Below are 27,079 nucleotides of genomic sequence, written 5' to 3' on the forward strand. Positions count from 1 at the left end.
GGTTCAATTCTTGGACCGACTCTCTTCTCCGTATACATCAATGAGGTCGCTCTTGCTGCTGGTGAGTCTCTGATCCACCTCTACGCAGACGACACCATTCTGTATACTTCCGGCCCTTCTTTGGACACTGTGTTAACAACCCTCCAGGCAAGCTTCAATGCCATACAACTCTCCTTCCGTGGCCTCCAATTGCTCTTAAATACAAGTAAAACTAAATGCATGCTCTTCAACCGATCGCTACCTGCACCTACCCGCCTGTTCAACATCACTACTCTGGACGGCTCTGACTTAGAATACGTGGACAACTACAAATACTTAGGTGTCTGGTTAGACAGTAAACTCTCCTTCCAGACCCATATCAAACATCTCCAATCCAAAGTTAAATCTAGAATTGGCTTCCTATTTCGCAACAAAGCATCCTTCATTCATGCTGCCAAACATACCCTTGTAAAACTGACCATCCTACCAATCCTCGACTTTGGCGATGTCATTTACAAAATAGCCTCCAATACCCTACTCAACAAATTGGATGCAGTCTATCACAGTGCAATCCGTTTTGTCACCAAAGCCCCATATACTACCCACCATTGCGACCTGTACGCTCTCGTTGGCTGGCCCTCGCTTCATACTCGTCGCCAAACCCACTGGCTCCATGTGATCTACAAGACCCTGCTAGGTAAAGTCCCCCCTTATCTCAGCTCGCTGGTCACCATAGCATCTCCCACCTGTAGCACACGCTCCAGCAGGTATATCTCTCTAGTCACCCTCAAAACCAATTCTTTCTTTGGCCGCCTCTCCTTCCAGTTCTCTGCTGCCAATGACTGGAACGAACTACAAAAATCTCTGAAACTGGAAACACTTATCTCCCTCACTAGCTTTAAGCACCAACTGTCAGAGCAGCTCACAGATTACTGCACCTGTACATAGCCCACCTATAATTTAGCCCAAACAACTACTTCTTTCCCAACTGTATTTAATTTTTATTTATTTATTTATTTTGCTCCTTTGCACCCCGTTATTTTTATTTCTACTTTGCACATTCTTCCACTGCAAATCTACCATTCCAGTGTTTTACTTGCTTTATTGTATTTACTTTGCCACCATGGCCTTTTTTGCCTTTACCTCCCTTCTCACCTCATTTGCTCACATCGTATATAGACTTGTTTATACTGTATTATTGACTGTATGTTTGTTTTACTCCATGTGTAACTCTGTGTCGTTGTATCTGTCGAACTGCTTTGCTTTATCTTGGCCAGGTCACAATTGTAAATGAGAACTTGTTCTCAACTTGCCTACCTGGTTAAATAAAGGTAAAATAAATAAATAAATAAAAATCTACTGCATCCTTATGTAATACATGTATCACTAGCCACTTTAACTATGCCACTTTGTTTACATACTCATCTCATATGTATATACTGTACTCGATATCATCTACTGTATCTTGCCTAAGCTGCTCTGTACCATCACTCATTCATATATCTTTATGTACATATTCTTTATCCCCTTACACTGTGTATAAGACAGTAGTTTTTTTTATTTATTGTTAGTTAGATTACTTGTTGGATTATTACTGCATGGTTGGAACTAGAAGCACAAGCATTTCGCTACACTCGCATTAACATCTGCTAACCATGTGTATGTGACAAATAAAATTTGATTTGATTTGAGCTGTTCTTGTCATATTACGTTATTGGTCTTCTACCAAATAGGGATGTCTTCTGTATACCTTGTCTTAACACAACTGATTGGCTAAAACACATTAATAAATTCCACAAATTAACTTTTAACAAGGCACACGTGTTAATTGAAATGCATTCCAGGTGACTACCTCATGAATCTGGTTTAGAGAATGCCTGAGTGTGCAATGCTGTCATCAAGGCAAAGGGTGGCTACTTTGAAGAATCTCAAATATAAATATATATTTTGATTTGTTTAACACTTTTTTTGGTTACTACATGATTCCATATGTGTTATTTCATAGTTTTGATGTCTTCACTATTATTGTACAATTCAGAAAATAGTCCAAGTAAAGAAAAACCCTTAAATGAGTAGGTGTTGTAAAACATTTAACCGGAAGTGTACATCTTTAATAGACATTCATATATCTCTTATAAACTAGCTGCCACTCTCCCTGAGTGAACTGGCTTGTTTAGGGATACAGAGAGAGAACTCTGTTAAGTATGATGGATTTAGTGCTTATTAACCCAGTAAGAGCAAAAGACAGAGAGAGGGCGGTGTTGGCGAGACAATGATGTGCAGACATATGAGTGTGAAAGACAAGTGGAGGCAATTTATTCAGGATGGAGAGGGAGAGAGGAGAGGCATATGAAGAGAAGGAGGTGGAGATGGGGTTGAGGAGATCAATAGGGAGAAAATATAATGGAGAGAGAAAAGGAAGAAGATGGAGAGAGAGGAAATGGTGAGAGAAAAGAGATGAGTGATGGAGAGAGGAGAAATAGTAAGACTTTAGATGGAGAGAAATGTGATGGTGAAAGTAGGAGAGAGAGACAGTAGAAGGAGAGGGGGAGGTGGAGAGAGAAAGGATAGGAGTGATGAGGAGAAATAGAAAGAGTATAAATAGAGAGAGAGATGGAGAGAAAGGTGACAGAGAAAGTAGAAGAGTAAGTGTTGGTAAAAGTATGATTAAATGACTGAACAATTCATTTTAAATGGAACTAAGTAAACGTATACTCTGTTTTATTATATCTGATTAACAACATGAGTTCATACGATGGGATTGTGTGACACGGACAAGGAGTAATTAAAGTTAATGAACCCCATTCCAACTAGGAAGAAACTAATGGGTTGTAGACTGTGTAAACACATAAGGTCGTTAACCTATGGTTGAACCTACAGAACTGAGCTCTGGGGTTTTTAGATAAGACAGTGAGTGCATTCCTAAGTTTTCTGTTAATTAGAACTGTCAGCTCAGTGGTGATCGATAATGTTGAGGGGTCAAAAGTTACCTGGGAGTGTGTTAGTAAGTTAGAATGAACTTTTCACCTCACTTTGTCCCGGTCGAGAGGAGGGGATTCTTTTAAAACAATGAAATGACGTCATGATCTGTATATAAATTGTTGCTCGTGGTTAAGTGGCAGCGCGCTCCGAGAATAAATTATGTTACCTATTATTGAAAGACTGGTCTCCGTTTATTTTATGCAAACAAGAATCTTACAAATTCTCATAAAATAGATTAAGGTTTTTCAATTAATGAAAGCACATTGGCATAATTAGATTACAGTAACAGTAAGAGAGTAGAAGGAGAAGGGGAGATGGAGAGAGAAAGGAGAGGAGTGATGAGAGAGGAGAAATAGAAAGAGTATAAATAGAGAGAGAGGAGATGGAGAGAAAGGTGACAGAGAAATTAGAAGAGTAAGAGAGTAGAAGGAGTAGGGGAGATGGAGAGAGGGACTTACTGGCTCGCCTGCTATTCCTTGGTCTCCTAGAGGTCCAGAGGGTCCTTGAATACCCTGTTGGATATAACAGCTAATGAGTGTAGAGAACAGATACACACACCCTATACGCACTGAGGGGGAAGCAGAACAACACTCAACATGTGGCCAGTTAATGATGGGTTAAATCCCCACTTTCAGACAGTCATAAGATAAGATAAGATATAAAGCTATGACCAAAAGCAGTACTATTAAAAACAAAAAACTACATTCTAAGTGAAAAGTAGGCATTAGTCTGAAGCTGAAAAAAAAGAAATAGCACAAAAATGCTTACTCCACCCATGCTTTACAAAAGGTTTTCCAGCACACAGCTTTGACCTACTACAGTAGCTGTGTTGGTATTGTACTTCAAACTATGTGTAGGCAGGTTGCTTAACTTCTTGGATATAGGGGACGCTATTTAAATTTTTGGATGAAAAACGTTCCCGTTTAAAACAAGATGAAAAGATGCTCGACAATGCATATAATTGACAGCTTTGGAAAGAAAACACATTGACGTTTCCAAAACTGCAAAGATTTTGTCTGTGAGTGCCACAGAACTGATGTTACAGAAAAAAACAAGCTAAAAATCCAATCAGGAAGTGCCGCATTTTTTGAAACCGCCTCATGCCAATGACTCCTTATATGGCTGTGAATGGGCCACGAATGAGCTTAGGCTTTCTGTCGCTTCCCCAAGGTGTCGACAGCATTGTGACGTATTTGTAGGCATATCATTGGAAGATTGACCATAAGAGACTACATCTACCAGGGTGTCGCTTGGTGTCCTCCGTCGCAATTATTGCGTAATCTCCAGCTGCAGTATTTTTCGAATTATCGATTATCGAATTGATATGTGAAAAACACCTTGAGGATTGATTCTAAACGTTTGCCATGTTTCTGTCGATATTATGGAGCTAATTTGGAAAAAAGTTTGGCGTTGTGAGTGACTGCATTTTCCGGTCTTTTTCTTAGCCAAACGTGATGAACAAAACGGAGCTATTTCGTCTACACAAATAATATTTTGGGAAAAAATGAACATTTGCTATCTAACTAAGAGTCATTGAAAACATCTGAAGTTCTTCAAAGGTAAATTATATTATTTTGAATACTTTTCTTGTTTTTGTGAAAATGTTGCCTGCTGAATGCTAACGCTTAATGCTATGCTAGGCTATCAATACTCTTACACAAATGCTTGTGTAGCTTTGGTTAAAGCATATTTAGAAAATCTGAGATGACAGTGTTGTTAACAAAAGGCTAAGCTTGTGTTTCAATATATTTATTTCATTTCATTTGCGATTTTCATGAATAGGAAACGTTGCGTTATGGTAATGAGCTTGAGGCTATGATTATGCTCCCGGATACGGGATTGCTCGTCGCTAGAGGTTAAGATTCAAACCTTAGAACTTACGGGAAACCCTTGAGGTCCAACTTCTCCCAGCTCTCCAATTTTCCCCTGGGGAGAGAGCACAAAAAAGCAGGAAAAATAAGACCACAACTATACGAGATAGCTGACCTAACGTACACCAAATGTGCTACCAAACACAGGCGAAGAAAAGACTGACCATCATATGATAAACGCACATCTACAACTGAAATACAAATTAGCATATTTGTTGCAGCACTGCTCTGTGAGTGCACCATATTGACAGTGGATAAGGTGAGTCCTCTCCTTACAAGGTAAAGCAGTATACGCTTGAAGAAATTGCTACACACAGTAAATCAATAAATTACAGTGTACCTACAAGCTCCTAAGAACAAGAAACTGTAAAAAAGCTGCCTGTCTCAAGTGGCGTGCCTGTCAGTAAATCAGTTAGGGCTAAGTGGCTGGGCTATCCAGTGTAACATAACCAGGGGTGAAATATGACAGTGATAGGAAACTTAATTTTACCTCATCTCCCGAAAAACCAATTTTTCCTGGAAGACCATCAGGGCCCTTTGGAGAGAAAGGGATGATGAGGAGGGATAAGGAGAGAAAGTATGAATATGTGAATAGTGTGACAGAAGTGTGTGTGTGTGTGTGTGTGTGTGTGTGTGCGTGTTTGAGTGAGAGGAAAAAGACAGACCAAGAGACAAACATCAGAAAAGCAGACAGCAGATATATGGATGGAGAGACAGAGACAAAATCACTAACCAGTGTCTGATGAATTGTGTGCAGCTTAGTGCAGTTCATTGTCTATACAATACGACATACGTGAGTGTCAATGTGTCTATAAAATGCTTTTTACTCTCTCCCCCATGTGAAAAAATATTATAGTATACTATGGTCTAAAACCTGCAGTATATACTGCAGTGTTTTTGCGGACATGACAGTAAGTACACTATATTATTCACTCTAGTATTTTTGCAGACATGACTAGTATACTATAGTATTTGTTGAAGTATTTTTGCGGACATGACTGTAGTATTTACTGTAGTGTTTCTGCGGACATGACTAGTATACTATAATATCCACTGTAGTGTTTTTGCAGACTTTACTCTAGTATTCACTGTAGTGCTTTTGTGGACATGACTAGTATACTGTAGTATTTACTGTAGTGTTATTGTGGACATGACTAGTATACTGTAGCATTTACTGTAGTGTTTTTGTGAGCACTTCCGGCGCCGACAGAGATGTTCGTAGGAAACTATGCAGTATTTTGTTTTTTTTACGTTTTATTTCTTACATTGTCACACCAGGTAATCTTAGGTTTTATTACATACAACCGGGAGGAACTATTGGATATAAGAGCAACATCAACTCACCAACATTACAACAAGTAATACGACTTTCCCGAAGCGGATCCTCTGTTTTGCCCACAACCCAGGACAACGGACCGGATCCCAGCCGGCGACCCCAAAACAACGACGCCGTAGAAGGGGCAGACGGAGCGGTCTTCTGGTCAGGCACATCGCGCACTTCTCCCGAGCATACTACTCGCCAATGTCCAGTCTCGTGACAACAAGGTAGACGAAATCCGAGCAAGGGTTGCATTCCAGAGAGACCTCAGAGACTAACGTTCTTTGTTTCACGGAAACATGGCTCACTCGAGACACGCTATCGGAGTCGGTACAGCCAGCTGTTTTCTTCATGCATTGCGCCGACAGAAACAAACATCTTTCTGGTAAGAAGAAGGGCGGGGGTGTATGCCTTATGATTAACGTGACGTGGTGTGATCATAACAACATACAGGATCTCAAGTCCTTCTGTTCACCTAACTTAGAATTCCTCACAATCAAATGCCGACCGCATTATCTACCTAGAGAATTCTCTTCGATCAAAATCACAGTTGTGTATAAGGCCCTCCGCCGCCCTCCTTTCGGAAAAGCTGACCATGACTCCATTTAGTTGTTCCCAGCCTATAGACAGAAACTAAAACAGGAAGCTCCCATGCTCAGGTCTGTCCAACGCTGGTCCAACCAATTGGATTCCACGCTTCAAGATTGCTTCAATCACGTGGACTGGGATATGTTCCGCACTGCGTCGAACAACAACATTGATGAATACGCTGATTCAGTGAGCGGGTTTATTAGCAAGTATATCGGCGATGTCGTACCCACAGCGTCTATTAAAACATTCCCAAACCAAAAACCGTGGATTGATGGCAGCATTCGCGCAAAACTGAAAGCGCAAACCACTGCTTTTAACTTCTTGGTGACATGGGGGCAGTATTGAGTAGCTTGGATGAATAAGGTGCCCAGAGTAAACTGCCTGCTACTCTGTCCCAGATGCTAATATATGCATATTATTATTACTATTGGATAGAAAACACTCTGAAGTTTCTAAAACTGTTTGAATAATGTCTGTGAGTATAACAGAACTCATATGGCAGGCAAAAACCTGAGAAAAATCTAACCAGCAAGTGGGAAATCTGAGGCTTGTAGTTTTTTAACTCAGCCCCTATTTTAGATACAGTGGGATATTGGTTATGTTGCACTTCCCAAGGCTCCCACTAGATGTCAACAGTCTTTAGAACATTGTTTGAGGCTTCTACTGTGAGGTGGGACCAAATGAGAGAGGAATGAGTCAGGTGTCTGGCAGAGTGCCACAGGCTCTGTGGCGCCGTCACGAGAGGGTTAGCTCTCGTTCCATTGCTTTTCTACAGACATAGGAATTCTCCAGTTGGATCATTATTGAAGACTGATGATAAAAACATCCTAAAGATTGATTCTATACTTAGTTTGACAAGTTTCTACGGGCTGTTTCGGAACTTTTAAAACTTTTTGTCTGACGTTCGGCTGGACCTGTATAAGTGATTTCCTCCTCTTCTTCCGAAGAGGAGAGGCGAGAAGGTTTGGAGGACCAATATGCAGCGTGGTTAAAGTCCATGGTTCTTTAATCAGAGAAACTATACATGAACAGAATACAAAACAAGAAACGTGAAAACCCGAAAACAGTCCCGTGAGGCACAAACACTGACACAGGAGACAACCACCCACAAAATACCCAAAGAATATGGCTGCCTAATTACGGTTCCCAATCAGAGACAACGATAAACACCTGCCTCTAATTGAGAACCACTCTAGGCAAACATAGACTTACCTAGACAACTACACTGAACACAACCCCATAATATCTAATGAACCCCTAGACAAGACGAAACACAAATAAATCACCCATATCACACCCTGGCCTAACCAAAATAATAAAGAAAACACAGATAACTAAGGCCAGGGCATGACAGGACCTGAATGCGCTTTTGGATTTGTTTACCAAACGCCCTAACAAAAGAAGCTATTTGGACATAAATGATGGACATTATCGAACAAAACAAACATTCATTGTGGAACTGCGATTCCTGGGAATGCATTCTGATGAAGATCATAAAAGGTAAGTGAATATTTATAATGCTATTTATGACTAATGTTGACTACCCAATATGGCGGATATCTATTTGGCTGCTTTGTTGTCTGAACACTGTACTCAGATAATTGCATTTTTTGCTTTATCCGTGAAGTTTTTTTGAAATCTGACACAGCGGTTGCATTAAGGAGAAGTATATGTCTAATTTCATGTATAACACTTGTATTTTCTTCAACATAAAAATAAAAAAAATGAATATCTTTTTTAAAAACTTTATTTAACTAGGCAAGTCAGTTAAGAACAAATTCTTATTTTCAATGACAGCTTAGGAACAGTGGGTTAACTGCCTGTTCAGGGGCAGAACGACAGATTTGTACCTTGTCAGCTCGGGGGATTGAACTTGCAACCTTCCGGTTGTCCAACGCTCTAACCACTAGGCTACCCTGCCGCCCCAAAGAGTATTTCGGTAAATAGATGTGTCTCTCTGCACAATCACCACATGTTTTAGAACTACTGAACTTATGGCGCCAATGTAAAATGAGATTTTTTTATATAAATATGCACTTTATCGAACAAAACATACATGTATTGTGTAACATGAAATCCTATGAGTGTCATCTGATGAAGATCATCAAAGTTTAGTGATTCATTTTATCTCTTTGTGCTTTTTGTGACTCCTCTCTTTGGCTGGAAAATGGCTGTGTTTTTCTGTGAGTTGGTGGTGACCTAACATAGGCAATCAAAGAAGCTAAGCGTCAGTTTAGAGACAAAGTAGAGTCGCTATTCAACCGCTCTGACACGAGAGGTATGTGGCAGGGTCTACAGTCAATCATGGACTATAATAGGAAAAGCAGCCCTGTCGCGGACCAGGATGTCTTGCTCCCAGACTGACTAAACAACTTCGTTGCTCGCTTTGAGGACAATACAGTGCCACTGACATGGCCCGCTACCAAACCCTGCGGGCTCTCCTTCACTGCAGCCGACGAGAGTAAAACATTTAAACGTGTCAACCCTCGCAAATCTGCAGGCCCAGACAGCATCCCCAGCCGCGTCTTCAGAGCATGCGCAGACCAGCTGGCTGGTGTGTTTACGGATATATTCAATCAATCCTTATCCCAGTCTGCTGTTCCCATATGCTTCAAGATGGCCACCTTTGTTCCTGTTCCCAAGAAAGCTAAGGTAACTGAGCTAAACGACTATCACTGCCGTCATCATGAAGTGCTTTGAGAGACTAGGCAAGGATCATATCACCTTCACCCTACCTGACACCCTAGACCCACTGCAATTTGCTTACCGCCCCAATAGGTCCACAGACGAAGCAATCACAATACCTATGATTGCACATAGGAATACCTATGTGAGAATGCTGTTCATTGACTACAACTCAGCAGTTAACACCATAGTACCCTCCAAACTCGTCATCAAGCTGGGTCTCGACCCCGCCCTGTGCAACTGGGTCCTGGACTTCCTGACGGACCGCCCCCCAGGTAGTGAGGGTAGGTAACAACATCTCCACCCGGCTGATCCTCAACACTGGGGACCCACAAGGGTGCTTTCTCAGCCCTCTCCTGTATTCCCTGTTCACCCACGACTGCGTGGTCATGCACGCCTCCAACTCAATCATCAAGTTTGCAGATGACACTACAGTGGTAGGCTTGATTACCAACAACGACGAGATGGCCTACAGGGAGGAGGTGAGGGCCCTCGGAGTGTGGTGTCAGGAAAATAACCTCACACTCAACGTCAACAAAACAAAGGAGATGATCGTAGACTTCAGGAAACAGCAGAGGGAGCACCCCTCTATCCACATCGACGGGACAGTAGTGGAGAGGGTAGAAAGTTTTAAGTTCCTCAACGTACACATCATGAACAAACTGAAATGGTCCACCCACACAGACAGCATGGTGAAGAAGGTGCAGCAGCGCCTCTTCAACCTCAGGAGGCTGAAGAAATTCGGCTTGTTACCAAAAGCACTCAAACTTTTACAGATGCACAATCGAGAGCATCCTGTCGGGCTGTATCACTGCCTAGTACGGCAACTGCTCCGCCCATAAACGTAAGGCTCTCCAGAGGGTAGTGAGGTCTGCACAACGCATCACCGGGGGCAAACTACCTGCTCTCCAGGACACCTAGACCACCCGATGTCACAGGAAGGCCAAAAAGATCATCAAGGACAACATCCACCCGAGCCACTGCCTGTTCACCCCGCTATCATCCAGAAGGCGAGGTCAGTACAGGTGCATCAAATTAGGGACCGAGAGACTGAAAAACAGCTTCTATCTCAAGGCCATCACTAACATTGAGTGGCTGCTGCCAAAATACTGACTCAACTCCAGCCACTTTAATAATGGAAAAATTGATGTAATAAATGTATCACTAGCCACTTTAGCAATGCCACTTCATATAATGTTTACATACCCTACATTACTCATCTCATGAGTAATATACTGTACTCTATACACTGCATCTTGCCTTTGCCGTTCTATACCATCACTCATTCATATATTTTACGTACATATTGTTAGTAATTCCTTTACACTTGTGTGTATAAGGTAGTTGTTGTGGAATTGTTAGGTTAGATGTGTGTCACATGTGTATGTGACAAATACAATTTGATTTGATATGACCACCATACTGTAGTATTCACTGTAGTGTTTTTGCGGACATGACTAGTATACTATAGTATTTATTGTAGTATTTTTGCGGACATGACTGTAGTATTCACTGTAGTGTTTTTGCAGACATGACTAGTATAGTGTAGTATTCACTGTAGTGCTTTTGCAGACTTTACTCAAGTATTCACTGTAGTGTTTTTGCAGAGTTTAATGTAGTATTCACTGTCGTGTTTTTGTGGACATGACTCGTATACTGTAGTATTTACTGTAGTGTTTTTGCTAAGGTGTTTTCTGGTCCGTTGCATTGCTCAGAACTGTTGACCCATCTCAAGAGGTGGCCTGTCACGAACCTGTGTCTTATGTTCTGTTTGAGATGTTCCCCACATTAAACAGTAACTGGCAAAGTCTGGCAGTTGTTCCATGTTAGCTAACCCTAGTCGGCAGGTGTTACTACCGTCATGTCCGCAATAATATTATATATAGTATAAGACAGTCTTGTCTGCAAAAACACTACAGTAAATACCCGCAGAAATACCCCATAATAAAAAAATCTCCATAAGAATCTGTCAGTTTAGAGATTTTTTTTGCATTGGATACGTCTCAATTCACCACATCTGCCTATGTCGCACTTCCGCATATGCGGTGAAAGTTGACAGAGCTAGAGAGGTGTTTGTCTGACCATGAGACAATCGGAAAATCTTTCTTCTCACAAAATCATCTGTAGCCTACTATTATGACCCCTCTATGGAAAGATGACTCTCACGAACGCGATGGTTTTCTCAGATTTGCTCTACGACCCCCACAAGCGTAATGGGACTTGGCAGATCGGCTGTACCGACTTCTCTCTGTAGCGTTTTTTTTGCTGTAGGATGCCCACAGGCCTCACAAGACTCGTATGATGGTCCCCCGGTACCAGTTGAAAAAAGGAATGAAAGTATACAGTATCTGAACACTGTTTAGTGCCAAAGATATGTAAAAAAACATGTAAAAAATAAATAAATATGTTTCCTGATCTTTCTGACAAGTAGGACAGATACTTCAGAATAAACTGTAGGACAGATACTTCAGAATAAACGTCCTTTTGACAGGGCAAAGACAAAGTTTTTTTTTAACCCATCTACACTGATTGAAGTAGATTTAAGTGACAGTCTATGGTCAGTCTATGTCAAGGAAAGTGCAGGTGTTAATGTTTTGTATACTCAGTGTAGTATACTACACAATTCTTAAGTAAGCACGACACAATCGAGGAATACTCCAGTGTGGATTATAGGATCCTACAGTATACTATAGTTTACAACAGTTTACTATATAATTCTATAGTAAATACTATAGTAATCTACCCTTACACCTTGCAGGACTGTGACCTTTGACACAAGCAAGAGTCTTACCTTCATGCCCACTAACCCCAGCTTCCCCATTGGACCGTCGGGCCCTCTCGCACCCTGAAAAAGAAAGGAGTATAATTTAGACCAGTAGAGGTCGCTGTAAAACAGCCAGCCAGATAGACAGCCACAACATAGTACAGCACAACAGACTCTTACTTTACATAAGCCATCATTGCCTTAAAAACATCTGTGTACCCCCATGTATAACAATAAGTAAATGTGAGGGTGTATTTTGTCAGCAAGGAATAAACATTTTCCTCTGTGGTTGTTGTTTGCATTTGTAATTTTAACGGGCAGAAAGGTTTCCATGTACTAAATCGCAGACATACACTACCATTCAAAAGTTTGGGGTCACTTAGAAATGTCCTTGTTTTTGAAAGAAAAGCACATTTTTTGTCTATTCAAATAATATAAAATTGATCAGAAATACAGTGCTAATGGTGTAAATTAATATTGTAGCTGGAAACGGCTGATTTTTAATAGAATATCATAGGCGTACAGAGGCCAATTATCAGCAACCATCACTTCTGTGTTCTAATGGCACGTTGTGTTAGCTAATCCAAGTTTAACTTTTTTAAAGGCTAATTGATCATTAGAAAATCCTTATGCAATTATGTTAGCACAGCTGAAAACTGTTCTGATTAAAGAAAAAATAAAACTGGCCTTCTTTAGACTAGTTGAGTATCTGTAGCATTAGCATTTGTGGGTTCGATTACAGGCTCAAAATGGCCAGAAACAAATAGCTTTCTTCTGAAACTCGTCAGTCTATTCTTGTTCTGAGAAATGAAGGCTATTCCATGCAAGAAATTGCCAAGAAACTGAAGATCTCGTACAATGCTGTGTACTACTTCCTTCACAAAACAGCGCAAACTGGCCCTAACCAATATAGAAAGAGGAGTGGGAGGCCCCGGTGCACAACTGAGCAAGACGACAAGTGCAATAGAGTGTCTAGTTTGAGAAACAGACACCTCACAAGTCTTCAACTGGCAGCTTCATTAAATAGTTGGATGCTGGCCTTCTAGGCAGAATTACAGAGAAAAAGCCGTTTCTCAGACTGGCCAATAAAAATTAAATATTAAGATGGGCAAAAGAACAGACAATGAACAGAGGAACTCTGCCTAGAAGGCTAATATCCCAGAGTCGCCTCTTCCGCCGCCGCAACTTCGGCAGCTGCACCTGGCCCATCCGCCACCGCCACAACTTCGGCAGCTGCAACTGGCCCTTGCGACGCCGCCGCAACTGGCCTGTCCGACGATGCCGCAACTGGTCCGTCCGACGCCACCACAACTGGTCTTTCAGATGCTGCAACTGGTCCGTCCGATGGCACCACAACTGGTCCGTCTGAAACCGCAACATCAGCAACTGCAATTGGTCTGTCAGATGCTGCAACTGGTCCGTCCGATGCCACCACAACTGGTCCGTCTGAAACCGCAACATCAGCAGCTGCAACTGGCCTGTCCGATGCCGCTGCAACTGGTCCGTCCGATGCTGCCGCATCTTCGGCAGCTGCAACTGGCCCGTCTGACGACAACGCAACTTCGGCAGCTGCAACTGGCCCTGACCAACCCGCACCCTGTCCCTGTGGTCTTCCTCGACGCCGGTGTAGTCTCGCTGCTAGTGCAGCGCGGCAGGGGTACTGTCACAGATTACCCCAGTACTGCTGCTCATTCCGTGGACCAGCTCCAGAGGTCTACGTCACCGGCCTCTAGGCATCACTGAACTGTTTCATTACACAGACCTGGTTCCCATTCCTCTGATTAGTAATTGTATAAATGTACCCTCTATTCACCATTATCTGGTAGGTTATTGTTCCCATGTCCGTTGGTCTTGTGAGCTCCTGTGCTTTGTTGCTTGGGCTTTTGTGCTGCGTGTATTGTGTACTTGTGATTATGGGTCTTGTCCCGTGTATTTAGAGTTTTTTCCTCTTATGTTTGTGTTTTTGTATATGTGTTTGTTTTGGGCTTCGTTCATGCGCCTTTCAAGGCATGTTATATGTATTTTTGGGTGGAGTATTAAAACCCCCTGTTATGTATTCCTGCGCCTGTCTCCAATCCTTTATACATCGTGACAGTATCTATAAGCTGGAAGTAGAAGCCTAAGTATTGTTGTCTATTAGTTTACTCCAATTAGGGGATGGGAGGTAGGGTTAGGGGAAAATAACAAAGGAAGAAATATAAAAAAAATAAGCATATATATTGTGCATTTGGAAAGTATTGAGACCTTTACTTTTCCCATATTTTGTTACGTTACAACCTTTTGTAAAATTGATTAATTTAGAATCTAATTTGAATCTAATCTACACACAATAACCCACAATGACAAAGCAAAAACAGGTTTTTAGAAATGTTTGCAAATGTATTAAACATAAACACCATATTTACATAAGCATTCAGACCCACTGCTATGAGACTCTAAATTCAGCTCAGGTGCATCCTGTTTCCATTGATCATCCTTGAGATGTTTCTACAACTTGATTGGAGTCCACCTGTGGTAAATTAAATTGATTGGACATGATTTGGAAAGACACACACCTGTCTATATAAAGTCCCACAGTTGACATTGCATGTCAGATCAAACACCAAGCAATGAGGTCGCCCAAACTGAGCAAATCGGGGGAGAGGGCCTTGGTCAGGGAGGTGACCAAGATCCCAATGGTCACTCTGACAGAGCTCCAGAGTTCCTCTGTGGAGATGGGATAAACTTCCAGAAGGACAACCATCTCTGCAACATTCCACTAATCAGGCCTTTATGGTAGAGTGGCCAGATGGAAGCCGCTCCTCAGTAAAAAGGTACATGACAGCCTGCTTGGAGTTTGCCAAAAGGCACCTAAAGGACTCAGAAACAAGATTCTCTGGTCTGATGAAACCAAGATTGAACACTTTGGCATGAATGGCAAGCGTCATGTCCGGAGGAAACTTGGCACCATCCCTACGGTGAAGCATGGTAGTGGCAGCAAAATGCTGTGGGGATGTTATTCAGTGACAGGGACTGGGAGACTAGTATGGAACGAAGGAAAGATGAACGGAGCAACGCACAGAGAGATCCTTGATGAAAACCTGCTCCAGAGAGCTCAGGACCTCAGACTGGTGTGAAGGACAACGACCCTAAGCACACAACCAAGACAACGCAGGAGTGGCTTCAGGACAAGTCTCAATGTCCTTGAGCGGCTCAGCCTGAGCCTTAACTTGAGCCCTATCGAACATCTCTGGAGAGACCTAAAAATAGCTGTGCGTGTAAATGTGATATTTCAGTTGTTGGTTTTTTATAAATGTGAAAACATGTATAAAAACCTGCTTTGTCATTATGGGGTATTGTTTGTAGATTGATGAGGGAACAAACAATTTAATCAATTATAGAATAAGGCTGTAATGTAACAAAATGTGCAAAAAGTCAATGCACTGTATATACTGTATATATCAGGGATTATAAATTATGCATTGATGGAACCCACAATCTATCGGCAATATTAAAGCTGATTTACCCTTAAAGGGTAAAAAAGTACAAATGCAAGCCGAGATCTACTGCTCAGATTGTAAAAACAGTAATAATATATTTTATTTAACCTTTATTTAACTAGGCAAGTCAGTTAAGAACAAATGATTATTTACAATGACGGCCTACCCAGGCCAAACCCGGACAACGATGGGCCAATTGTGCCCTGCCCTATGGGACTCCCAATCATGGCCGGATGTGATACAGCCTGGAATCAAACCAAGGTCTGTAATGACACCCTTGCACACTGAGATGCAGTGCCTTAGACCGCTGCACCACTCAGGAGCCTGACTTAATTAAAAAAAAACATGACTTAATAACCGTAAGCCTATGCCACATTGAGTCGTGACATACTCACTATGAGTATGGTGACGCGGCAAGTAAATTGCTTTCTCATCAACTTTGCCAGTCTTCCTCTGCTCAACAAATTTGTCAAATTCAAACACCTACAGGTGCAACAATAGATCCCCCGCTAATAAATAACCAGTTTAAGGACTTCTATGCATCTTTATACACTTCTGCTGACCCCTCTGCTCTTCATACATTTTGTTATACTTTAACTGTCCCAACAATTGATTCAGTCTCCAAGCTTCAATTGGAGGAACCTATCACCATGGAAGAGAATTCAGAGGCGGCACGTGCAATGCAAGGTGGTAAAAGTCCTGGACCAGATGGGTACCCAATATCATTTTATAAGTAGTTTCTGGATAGTCTCTTGATTAATGTTTATTAAATCAGTCTCTCTCCCTTTATCCTAAACACAGGGATCCATTTAATTGATATTGACAAGGAATAAAAGACCCTCTCTTCTGTGGGTCCTATCGCCCAATCTCACTGCTCAATGTGGATGTTAAGCTCTTGGCTAAACTATTAGCTATGCGTTTGGAGTCGGTCTTACCACCTGTTATTTCCTCTGACCAGACAGGTTCTATAAAAAATATACATTATTTTTAAAATATCAGACAACTCTTTAATGTTATGTATAATTTCTCTCTCTCAAAGCTCCCAGAGATTCTAATCTCCTAGATTCTGAGAAGGCTTTTGATAGAGTGGAGTGGGCTACCTTTTTCATACCTTAGAAGAATGTGGCCTTGGCAAAAATTCCATTGCTTGAATCAAGTTCATTTCTCCACTTGCATCTGTCAGACCAAACAAACACCCACTCAGCCTATTTCCCTCTCTTCAGAGGCTCAATGTGGATGTTAAGCTCTTGGCTAAACTATTAGCTATGCGTTTGGAGTCGGTCTTACCACCTGTTATTTCCTCTGACCAGACAGGTTCTATAAAAAATATACATTATTTTTAAAATATCAGACAACTCTTTAATGTTATGTATAATTTCTCTCTCTCAAAGCTCCCAGAGATTCTAATCTCCTAGATTCTGAGAAGGCTTTTGATAGAGTGGAGTGGGCTACCTTTTTCATACCTTAGAAGAATGTGGCCTTGGCAAAAATTCCATTGCTTGAATCAAGTTCATTTCTCCACTTGCATCTGTCAGACCAAACAAACACCCACTCAGCCTATTTCCCTCTCTTCAGAGGCACTGAGGGGTGTCAAATGTCACCCTTACTTTTTGCCATCACCAACCAGCCCCTTGCAATTGCATTTAGATCCAACCTACATATAACGGGAGTGTTCAGAGGCGACATCAAACAGAGGTTCTCACTTTATGCTGATGACCTGCTTCTCTATATCTCAAACCCTGATGTATCCGTACCCATTGTGTTCTTAATGCATTTGGCCTAGTCTCTGGTTACAAGTTAAATCTGAATAAGAGCAAGCTTTTCCCTCTAAATGTGGCAGCTCGTAAATACCGATTACACACATTGCCTTTCAGAGTAGTTCTCAACAAATGTACATACTTGGGGGTACATGTCTTAGATGAATTTGATAATCTTTTTAAGGTACATTTTACTGCTCTCCTTACTATGTTGGAGAAAGAATTTGAACGGTGGTCACTACTCCCACTATCATTAGCCGGTGAAAATAATTAGGTTAAAATGCATACCCTTCTTAAATTGTCCTTCCCTTTTCAATGTATACCTATTTTTATTCCTAAATCGTTTTTTTATGCAAACTCGATGGGATTATCTCACACTTCATCTGGAATAAAACTAATCCAAGGATCCGCAAGGTGTTCCTACAAAGGCCTAAACCCTTAGGGGGCATGGCCCTACCTAATTTCCAGTTCTATTATTGGGCTGCCAACTTCCGTAAAATCCTACACCGCACTCACTGGACTAAACTCAGGCTTTCTAAAGGTGTATCCTGATTTCGATTCTGTTTACGACAGGTGTCGGCAAGCCCCTGCCTCATTAATACATATGTTTTGGTCCTAATCTTCTCTACATAACTATTAGTCTGCCATCTTTGATACCATATCTAAAGTACTACAAGTGTCCTTTCCGCCTACTGCCATAACATTATTATTTATAACATTACCAAAATACACATCTGACTTTATAGCCTTTGAGTTTGTTGGCAAGAAGGTTGATTTTACTTCTGTGGAAGTCGCCCACCCCTCCTTTTCATTTTGTGTGGATTAAAGATGTCTTACACAAGTTAATTGGAGAAGATAAAATATTATTCTGACAAATTCTACCGAATGTGACAAGAGCCGACACGGCAGCGACACTTCCACCAGAACAGAGCGGCGTCTGGCTACTTGGGTAGAAGAGAGTCTCTGTCATCATTTTACAGATGAACCTACTTGTTCACCGTTTTCTCCATCATCACGATAAACATCTTCCTCTTCATGACCTCCATACTCATTGTCATTCATGATCTCTTCTTCTTCATGATCCCTTTTGACCCCATGAGGCAGCTGATTGACAGATCAACCCATTTACCTCTTATTATTGGTGTAAACAGTGGAAAGGTATATCTTGTTGTTTTCTTCGTGGACCCCTAGTTACCCCTAGTTCCCTGGGGGGTTAAAGTTAGAACATGGCCTGTCCCTCTAATTCACCAAATTTGTCCATCATCCTCCAGGACCACTACTTGTGACTATAACCAGGAACAGCCAAGTCAATTTTTCAGAAATGCAATTTAGCTGCACTGAAATACATTTTATTTGATTGGTTCTCAGTCCCTCTGACCCCGAGAATGTGTAGAAGCAGTTCCATATAATTTTATTACACAGCTAAATGTTTTCCTCCACCTCAACATATCGATAAAGACTCCAGCACCACACATGCGCGCGCGTGTGGACACATGTTTAGAACAAAATCTGTGAAGATAAATCCATACACACACATGTGCACGCTCACACAATGTGTAAGCACATACAGACATGCATTAACTAGCACAAATGCATACATGCTCACAGGCTTGTGAATTGAAACGGACTGACTTGACTAGACAAACTGTAAGCATCTCACCTACTCCAAAGGCTGAAGAGTTGTTATTCATGTGTTATTAATGGAACATTGAATTAAGGGAAATCAAGTCTGAAATGTCAAAATTCAGAAGACGCTTTTTTAAACCTCAAATATACTACAAGTTTAACATGTCCTTCATTGCAGGATAATTCTCCTCCAACAGGGTGATCAAATTCAGATCCTACATCAGTAGCTACTTCTCTACACAGTCACAAAAGGGCAAGAGTGTGAAACATACAGTAAGTGAGGAAATATTCCATCTCATACCCATCTGCCTTTGGGTCCTCTGGTACCAATTGGCCCACGAGATCCAGGGGGGCCCTGTATAACAAAAGGAAGGTGAGGGAGAGAAAGAGAGAGGTAGATATAAAACAAAGGTTTAGAATAACCGCACAGCCCCTTTTTGCCCACCCTGGGGGTGCAGTCTGACCTCAGGAACACACTCTGGGGTTTGTTGTTAGATGTCACTCATCCCAATTAAAGAGCTGGCTCAGGAATCTTGCTCCTCTGAGGCCCTGTGTTTATGTTTGTTTTGGTGCCTCTGCGGCCCCCCGCCTCCTCTAGAGCTCTCCCCTGGACCCCTGCACTGTGTGAGCCAGGCGAGGCGGCACAGGGCCAGGGCAAACCACATCACAGGGTCAGGGGGTACGTCTAATTGGTTGGAGGTGTTGGAGTTTTGACTGACAGGAGGGTAATCCAGCAGCGGGAAGCCAGGTCCTATAAGCCTCAGAACCCTTCAACAACACAGGCTGTAGACTTGCTGTAGAGTTGCTGTAGCATGTTACAGTTCTTGTAATATAGTAGCTACTGTAGCAAACAGGGTCAAATGTCATTAAAGACATACGGTAAAGTCATATTCTATTAATTTATATTTGTGATCATAATGGATCAAACAAATGTTTAAAATTAGATCTCGTGACACAGCTCATCCCTGCAAATATTAGCCTAGAGCTAATATTATGTGAAGTAAGCTATGCTAAGACCATAGCTAATTCAATATATCACGTAAGTGAATGAATGGATGGTGACGTACCGGTCTTCCAGGTTCCCCAGATGGCCCACTTTCACCTAGTGTCCCTTGGTGACCCTGTTAAGAGAGCAACGAAACACTGAGTGATTAATAAACTACTCAACAATAGCAGATTGTATCACAGTAGTTACAGTTTAACATATCACCCATTCTTAATACGAGTTGTAAAAGCGGAACAAGCTATCAGAATAAGAGCAGAAAGATAGTTAAACTTCCAATTGGAAGGACACAGGATTTACTGTGATTATTGCTGACGGCTCTGAAACTGAGGAAGCTTGTGTTCTAATGTATTGTGAAGTATGGGCTTGTAAGTAAGCATTTTGCGGTAAGGTCTACACCTTACCGTGAAATTCGGCCAGTGGTGTAAAGTACTTAATTAAAAATACTTTAAAGTACTACTTAAGTCGTTTTTGGGGGTATCCGTACTTTACTATTTATATATTTGACAACTTTTACTTTACTACATTCCTAAATAAATACATTTTCCCTTACACCCAAAAGTACAAATTACATTTTGAAAGCTTAGCAGGACTGAAAGTCCAATTCACGCACTTATTATTATGCTCCTGGTTATCCGTAAATATATAAAAGAAAAGAAAAATGGTGTCGTCCGGTTTGCTTAATATAAGGACTTTGACATTATTTACACTTTTACTTTCGATACTTAAGTATATTTAAAAAATTACATTTACTTTTGGTACTGAAGTATATTTAAAACCAAATACTTTTAGACTTATACTCAAGTAGTATTTCACTGGATGACTCACTTTCTTGATTCATTTTCTATTAAGGTATCTTTACTTTTACTCAAGTATGATATTTGGGTACTTTTTCAACCACTGTATTTGGCACGTGACAAATAAACATGTATTTGATTTGGATTTAGTACCATAGAACTTTACAACATGACATTCCAGAGACTGATTGATTGATTTTTAAATTTAATTTACCCCTTTTTTCTCCCCAATTTCGTGGTAACCAATTGTTTTAGTAGTTACTATCTTGTCTCATCGCTACAACTCCCGTACGGGCTCAGGAGAGACGAAGGTTGAAAGTCATGCGTCCTTCAATACACAACTCAACCAAGCCGCACTGCTTCTTAACACAGCCCGGAAGCCAGCCACACCAATGTGTCGGAGGAAACACAGTGCACCTGGCAACCTTGGTTAGCGCGCACTGCGCCCGGCCCGCCACAGGAGTCGCTGGTGCGCGATGAGACAAGGACATCCCTACTGGCCAAGCCCTCCCTAACCCGGACGACGCTAGGCCAATTGCCCTACGGACCTCCTGGTCGTGGCCGGTTACGACAGAGCCTGCGCGCAAACCCAGAGTCTCTGATTGCGGGGCAGTACAGTGCCCTTAACCACAGCGCCACCCGGGAGGCCCTACTAATTGAAAAACCCAGAGTCTCTGATGGCGGGGCAGTACAGTGCCCTTAACCACTACGCCACCCGGGAGGCCCTACTAATTGAAAAACCCAGAGTCTCTGATGGCGGGGCAGTACAGTGCCCTTAACCACTACACCACCCGGGAGGCCCTACTAATTGAAATACCCAGAGTCTCTGATGGCGGGGCAGTACAGTGCCCTTAACCACTACGCCATCAGGGAGGCCCTACTAATTGAAAAACCCAGAGTCTCTGATGGCGGTGCAGTACAGTGCCCTTAACCACTACGCCACCCGGGAGGCCCTACTAATTGAAAAACCCAGAGTCTCTGATGGCGGGGCAGTACAGTGCCCTTAACCACTACGCCACCAGGGAGGCCCTACTAATTGAAAAACCCAGAGTCTCTGATGGCGGGGCAGTACAGTGCCCTTAACCACAGCGCCACCCGGGAGGCCCTACTAATTTAGTTTTTACATACAGTGGGAATAAAACGTATGTGAACCCTTTAGACCCTTTAGAAATACCTGAATAAAACGTATGTGAACCCTTTAGAAATACCTGGATAAAACATATGTGAACCCTTTAGAAATACCTGGATAAAACGTATGTGAACCCTTTAGACCCTTTAGAAATACCTGGATAAAACGTATGTGAACCCTTTAGACCCTTTAGAAATACCTGGATAAAACGTATGTGAACCCTTTAGAAATACCTGGATAAAACGTATGTGAACCCTTTGGAAATACCTGGATAAAACGTATGTGAACCCTTTAGACCCTTTAGAAATACCTGGATAAAACGTATGTGAACCCTTTAGACCCTTTGGAAATACCTGAATAAAACGTATGTGAACCCTTTAGACCCTTTAGAAATACCTGAATAAAACGTATGTGAACCCTTTAGAAATACCTGGATAAAACGTATGTGAACCCTTTAGACCCTTTAGAAATACCTGGATAAAACGTATGTGAACCCTTTAGAAATACCTGGATAAAACGTATGTGAACCCTTTAGACCCTTTAGAAATACCTGGATAAAACGTATGTGAACCCTTTAGACCCTTTAGAAATACCTGGATAAAACGTATGTGAACCCTTTAGACCCTTTAGAAATACCTGGATAAAACGTATGTGAACCCTTTAGACCCTTTAGAAATACCTGGATAAAACGTATGTGAACCCTTTAGACCCTTTAGAAATACCTGGATAAAACGTATGTGAACCCTTTAGAAATACCTGGAAAAAGTAAGTGTGTGTGTGTGTGTGTGTGTGTGTGTGTAACATGGCTGTTGGCTGTGGTTCAGACAGACGTGCACACTCAACAGTATTCAGCTGCCTCAGACTCATGTGAGATCATCAGTAATGGCAGTTCTGAACTGGCCAGGTTACTTTGTCAGCTAGACGTTTACACACATCTTGTGTGTGTGTATGTGTGAGAGAGTTTGTGCGTGTGCGTACGTACATGTATGTTCTCAATAGGACCATCTATTCCCATGGGAATTACATAAACAATCTTAGAGGACTGACTTTCAACTTCACTTTTATGAGGGCCCCTCGTACCCCCCCACTTGGACTCTGGCTCCTCACAAGCTCCTCACATCTTACCATTGATCCCTTTTCTCCAGGAGGTCCCGGCAGGCCCATCTCCCCTCGATCCCCCTAGAAAACACACACAATCATACACTGTAAACACGCCAACTTAACCATTGCTTAATCAGCTTTATTCTTTGAGTTGTGTGGACTTCAGAAGGACAAGAAGTTGAGCGAAAAGTTAAAAAAAGGAGTGAATGTTTGAATTTGAACAAGCTTGTTGAGTAAAATTACAAATATATGTTTTCTCAAAACCACTCAAAACCACACCCATCATCATATTTCCCAGCATGTTCTATTTTAGGTTTCAATACCTGTGTTTTTGCATGTACTGTATTGGTTGATTAATCATATGCTACCCAACATCCACTGAAAAAAAATATAAACGCAACATGTAAAGCGTTGGTCCCATGTTTCATGAGCTGAAAATCTTGGCCATGTTCTGTTATAATCTCCACCCGGCACAGCCAGAAGAGGACTGGCCACCCCACATATGCTCTCTCTAATTCTCTCTTTCTCTCTCTCGGAGGACCTGAGCCCTAGGACCATGCCCCAGGACTACCTGACATGATGACTCCTTGCTGTCCCCAGTCCATCTGACCGTGCTGCTGCTCCAGTTTCAACTGTTCTGCCTTATTATTATACGACCATGCTGGTCATTTATGAACATTTGAACATCTTGTCCATGTTCTGTTATAATCTCCACCCGGCACAGCCAGAAGAGGACTGGCCACCCCACATAGCCTGGTTCCTCTCTAGGTTTCTTCCTAGGTTTTGGCCTTTCTAGGGAGTTTTTCCTAGCCACCGTGGTTCTACACCTGCATTGCTTGCTGTTTGGGGTTTTAGGCTGGGTTTCTGTACAGCACTTTGAGATATCAGCTGATGTACGAAGGGCTATATAAATCATTTCGATTTGATTTGATTTGAAATAAAAGATCCAAGAAATGTTCTATATGCACAAAAGGCAACAATGTAACAATGTAACTCAAGCCAGCATTGAGGTTTGAATCAACATACAATTGTAAGGCATAGTGATGGGGCAACGAAGCTTGAACATGTCGAGCCAATTGTGTCAAATAGGTTCATTACTCAAGGCTTTGATCAACACACTAAATGGCACCTGTTAGTCAAAATAATTTAGAACAGCAAAATTATTATAGATGACGTCACACACACAGGATAGCCTTTTTGTCTTCTACCCAAAACCAAACCAATCTGGTGATTGTTCTACAAAACTAAGCTTCGGGAATCGATCACGTGCTTCTGATAAAATGATACAAGCGTCAGCACACTGCTTCGAAGTAAAATTCTTATCAGTTCCGATGCATAACTTGGAGCTCCTGTATCAAATGTAACATCACTAGTAGGGCAACCAGCTGCAATAGGATTGTGTGTTTGTTTAATACAATGGCATTGAGGTTGATTCAACGTACATTTGTAGGGCAACCAGCTGCAATAGGATTGTGTGTTTGTTTAATACAATGGCATTGAGGTTGATTCAACGTACAGTTGTAGGGCAACCAGCTGCAATAGACCGGTTGGTTGTTTAACAACAAAACTGACGCATGCACAACTATGGAACAAAACAGAAGGGTTGGCTTAGATAGTTGGCAAAATGTTAACTATATTTTGTCTCCAAAGGTTTATTGAAAACATAAATACATTTGCACAATGAGCACAGTTGTTGGTTTGCTAGTTAGCAAATTTTAGCCATATTAGCATAAACATGACATCAGTCAAAACACCTCAAAACAAGAGATGGTATCAATAACAATATAAAACTAGCAGAAACGAGCCACTTACGATTCCCCACTTGACAGCTTCTTGTCATTGTTGCTATAAGACCGTTCAGAATCATTACAAAACACGCCTTCTGGCCATGTCGATAACCACTTATCCTTTTCATGTTGTCAGTCAAGCCTTCTATAGGATTGTGAGTTTGCGCAACATTTGACCAACAAAGTACAGCAAACTCACAATCCTATTGAAGCCGGTTCCCAATTGTACGTTGAATCCACATCTTTTTTTGATTTTCTTTTTATAGGGCACCCACATCCAGGACAATCAGATAACGGTCAGATATTGGAACTCAGACACTCAAATACACCATGGTGATCACAGACATACACCCCTATGCAGGTAGGCACACACATGTACACCCAAAATAAACACCCAATAACAGATGAGAGATGGGGGTGTCTTACCTTCTCCCCTGCCAATCCAGTCTCTCCAACAGGCCCAATAAAGCCAACCAGGCCCTGTGAAACAACACAAACAGAGCCAGAAAGGGAGTTCATATTAACATTAGTATTATTGTGTTAATAAACAACCAGTGGCCATAACACTAGGTATTTGCGAAAACTCTTACCCTTTCACCCATGCCTCCAACCTTCCCGGTGATACCAAGCTCTCCCTAGGAGAACAAATAGCATGTTACTTATTTTTTTACTGTACCTACAAGGAAGAATACCCAAAATCGATAGCCAATATGCTGAACAGTCTAATGTATTTTATATTCCATACAGCATATTGAATGTAATAATTACTGGAGGAAGATATAAAGGGCAACATTTTACTCTTCTAAATTTGTATCAGCATAAATAAATCGCCAACTTCTCATAGACATAGTTTCTGTTCACTGCGTTTGTGCGATTAGAAGAGTAAAATGTCAGCATCAATGTATGAAAAGGTCAAGTATGTAGGTAATCCACAGCTGTCCTCACCTTCACTCCATCCGTTCCAATCTTCCCAGGGAAGCCCTTCATGCCGACTCTACCCTGAACAAAACACATAGCCCACCGTTGACCACTCAATGTGCAGAGCCTGTGGTCCAGTGGTAACACTCCCAGCAGGTCACACCCAGAGCATTTGGAAAGTATTCAGACCCCTGGACTTTTTCCACATTTTGTTATGTTACAGCCTTATTCAAAAATTTATTCAATTATTTTTTCCTCATCTACAAACAATATCCCGTAATGGCAAAGTGAAAACAGGTTTTTAGAAATGTTTGCAAATGTATTACAATTAAAAAACAGAAATAACTTATTGACATACGTATTCAGACCCTTTGCTATGAGACTTGAAATTGAGTTCAGGTGCATCCTGTTTCCATTCATCATCCTTGAGATGTTTCTAAAACTTGATTGGAGTACATTCAATTGATTTGACATGATTTGGAAAGGCATACAGTGGTTGCTCCACTAAGTTCTGCAGCATGTTCGCAAAACTTTTAGAGGCAATTTGTGGTTTAGTACGGCACCCTGTGTCACCACTTCATGGCTTCAGCCCACCACGAGGGGGAGTTAGAGCACTGACTATGCTTATGGGTCCTACTGTGTCTAACTGACAATGACTGGGCGACCATAAACCTAAATAGAAACTGATACACGACTTCAGTATTACTTACTAAAACTGTTGTTACGCTAAGGTTTTATTATTTTGCTTGGATTATTTTGCTCTTACTGTAGTTGTGTGGCCCACTCCCGACAAGCCATGTTGTACAGTGCCTGAGTGGTGCAACGGTCTAAGACACTGCATAGCAGTGCAAGCTGTGTTTCTACAGATGCTGGTGCAATACCTGTGCTGGCCTCTACTGGGAGACCCATGAGATGACTGTAGGTTTTTGGTTTCTCTCCCTCTAAAAACAGAAATAAATCATTCTAAATAGCAAACTGGATTTATTTATAAATTAGTAACAATGTCTCACCCCATGTTCAAAAATTGCCTTTTTCCTCGCTCATTTTACGTTATTTGAAAAATAAATAATCTCCAAAATATACTTTTTTTAACAAAGTGATTATTATTATTAATTTAGAATGATATAAAAGCCCCTTATATATTCTCACAGATATATTATTAACCCTGTTATTAGCAGGACAATATTGATTGGTCATATTGATCATGGCACCCGAGTGGCGCACAATGGGATTGCCTTGCAGTTCTCCAGCTGTATCCACTGAAAGCGTGCGAGGTTCATGGCACGAGGGCA

General features: G+C 41.5%; 1 protein-coding gene across 2 annotated transcripts in view; it reads right to left on the minus strand.

The window, feature by feature from the left end:
• The window catches only part of col27a1a (collagen, type XXVII, alpha 1a), a 230,409-nt gene that overhangs the window by 76,279 nt on the left and 127,051 nt on the right, over positions 1-27,079 (minus strand). For both annotated transcript variants that reach the window (XM_031803202.1, XM_031803203.1), the window contains exons 23-32: positions 25,815-25,868; positions 25,460-25,504; positions 25,296-25,349; positions 23,107-23,160; positions 20,120-20,173; positions 19,354-19,407; positions 12,218-12,271; positions 5,323-5,367; positions 4,843-4,887; positions 3,420-3,473 (exon numbers count right to left, since the gene is read on the minus strand). In XM_031803202.1, the coding sequence (XP_031659062.1) occupies positions 3,420-3,473; positions 4,843-4,887; positions 5,323-5,367; positions 12,218-12,271; positions 19,354-19,407; positions 20,120-20,173; positions 23,107-23,160; positions 25,296-25,349; positions 25,460-25,504; positions 25,815-25,868 (513 nt within the window). The remainder of the gene's footprint in view (positions 1-3,419; positions 3,474-4,842; positions 4,888-5,322; positions 5,368-12,217; positions 12,272-19,353; positions 19,408-20,119; positions 20,174-23,106; positions 23,161-25,295; positions 25,350-25,459; positions 25,505-25,814; positions 25,869-27,079) is intronic.

The sequence above is a fragment of the Oncorhynchus kisutch genome, linkage group LG23 (assembly GCF_002021735.2).
Source record: "Oncorhynchus kisutch isolate 150728-3 linkage group LG23, Okis_V2, whole genome shotgun sequence".
Taxonomy (NCBI): Eukaryota; Metazoa; Chordata; class Actinopteri; order Salmoniformes; family Salmonidae; genus Oncorhynchus; species Oncorhynchus kisutch.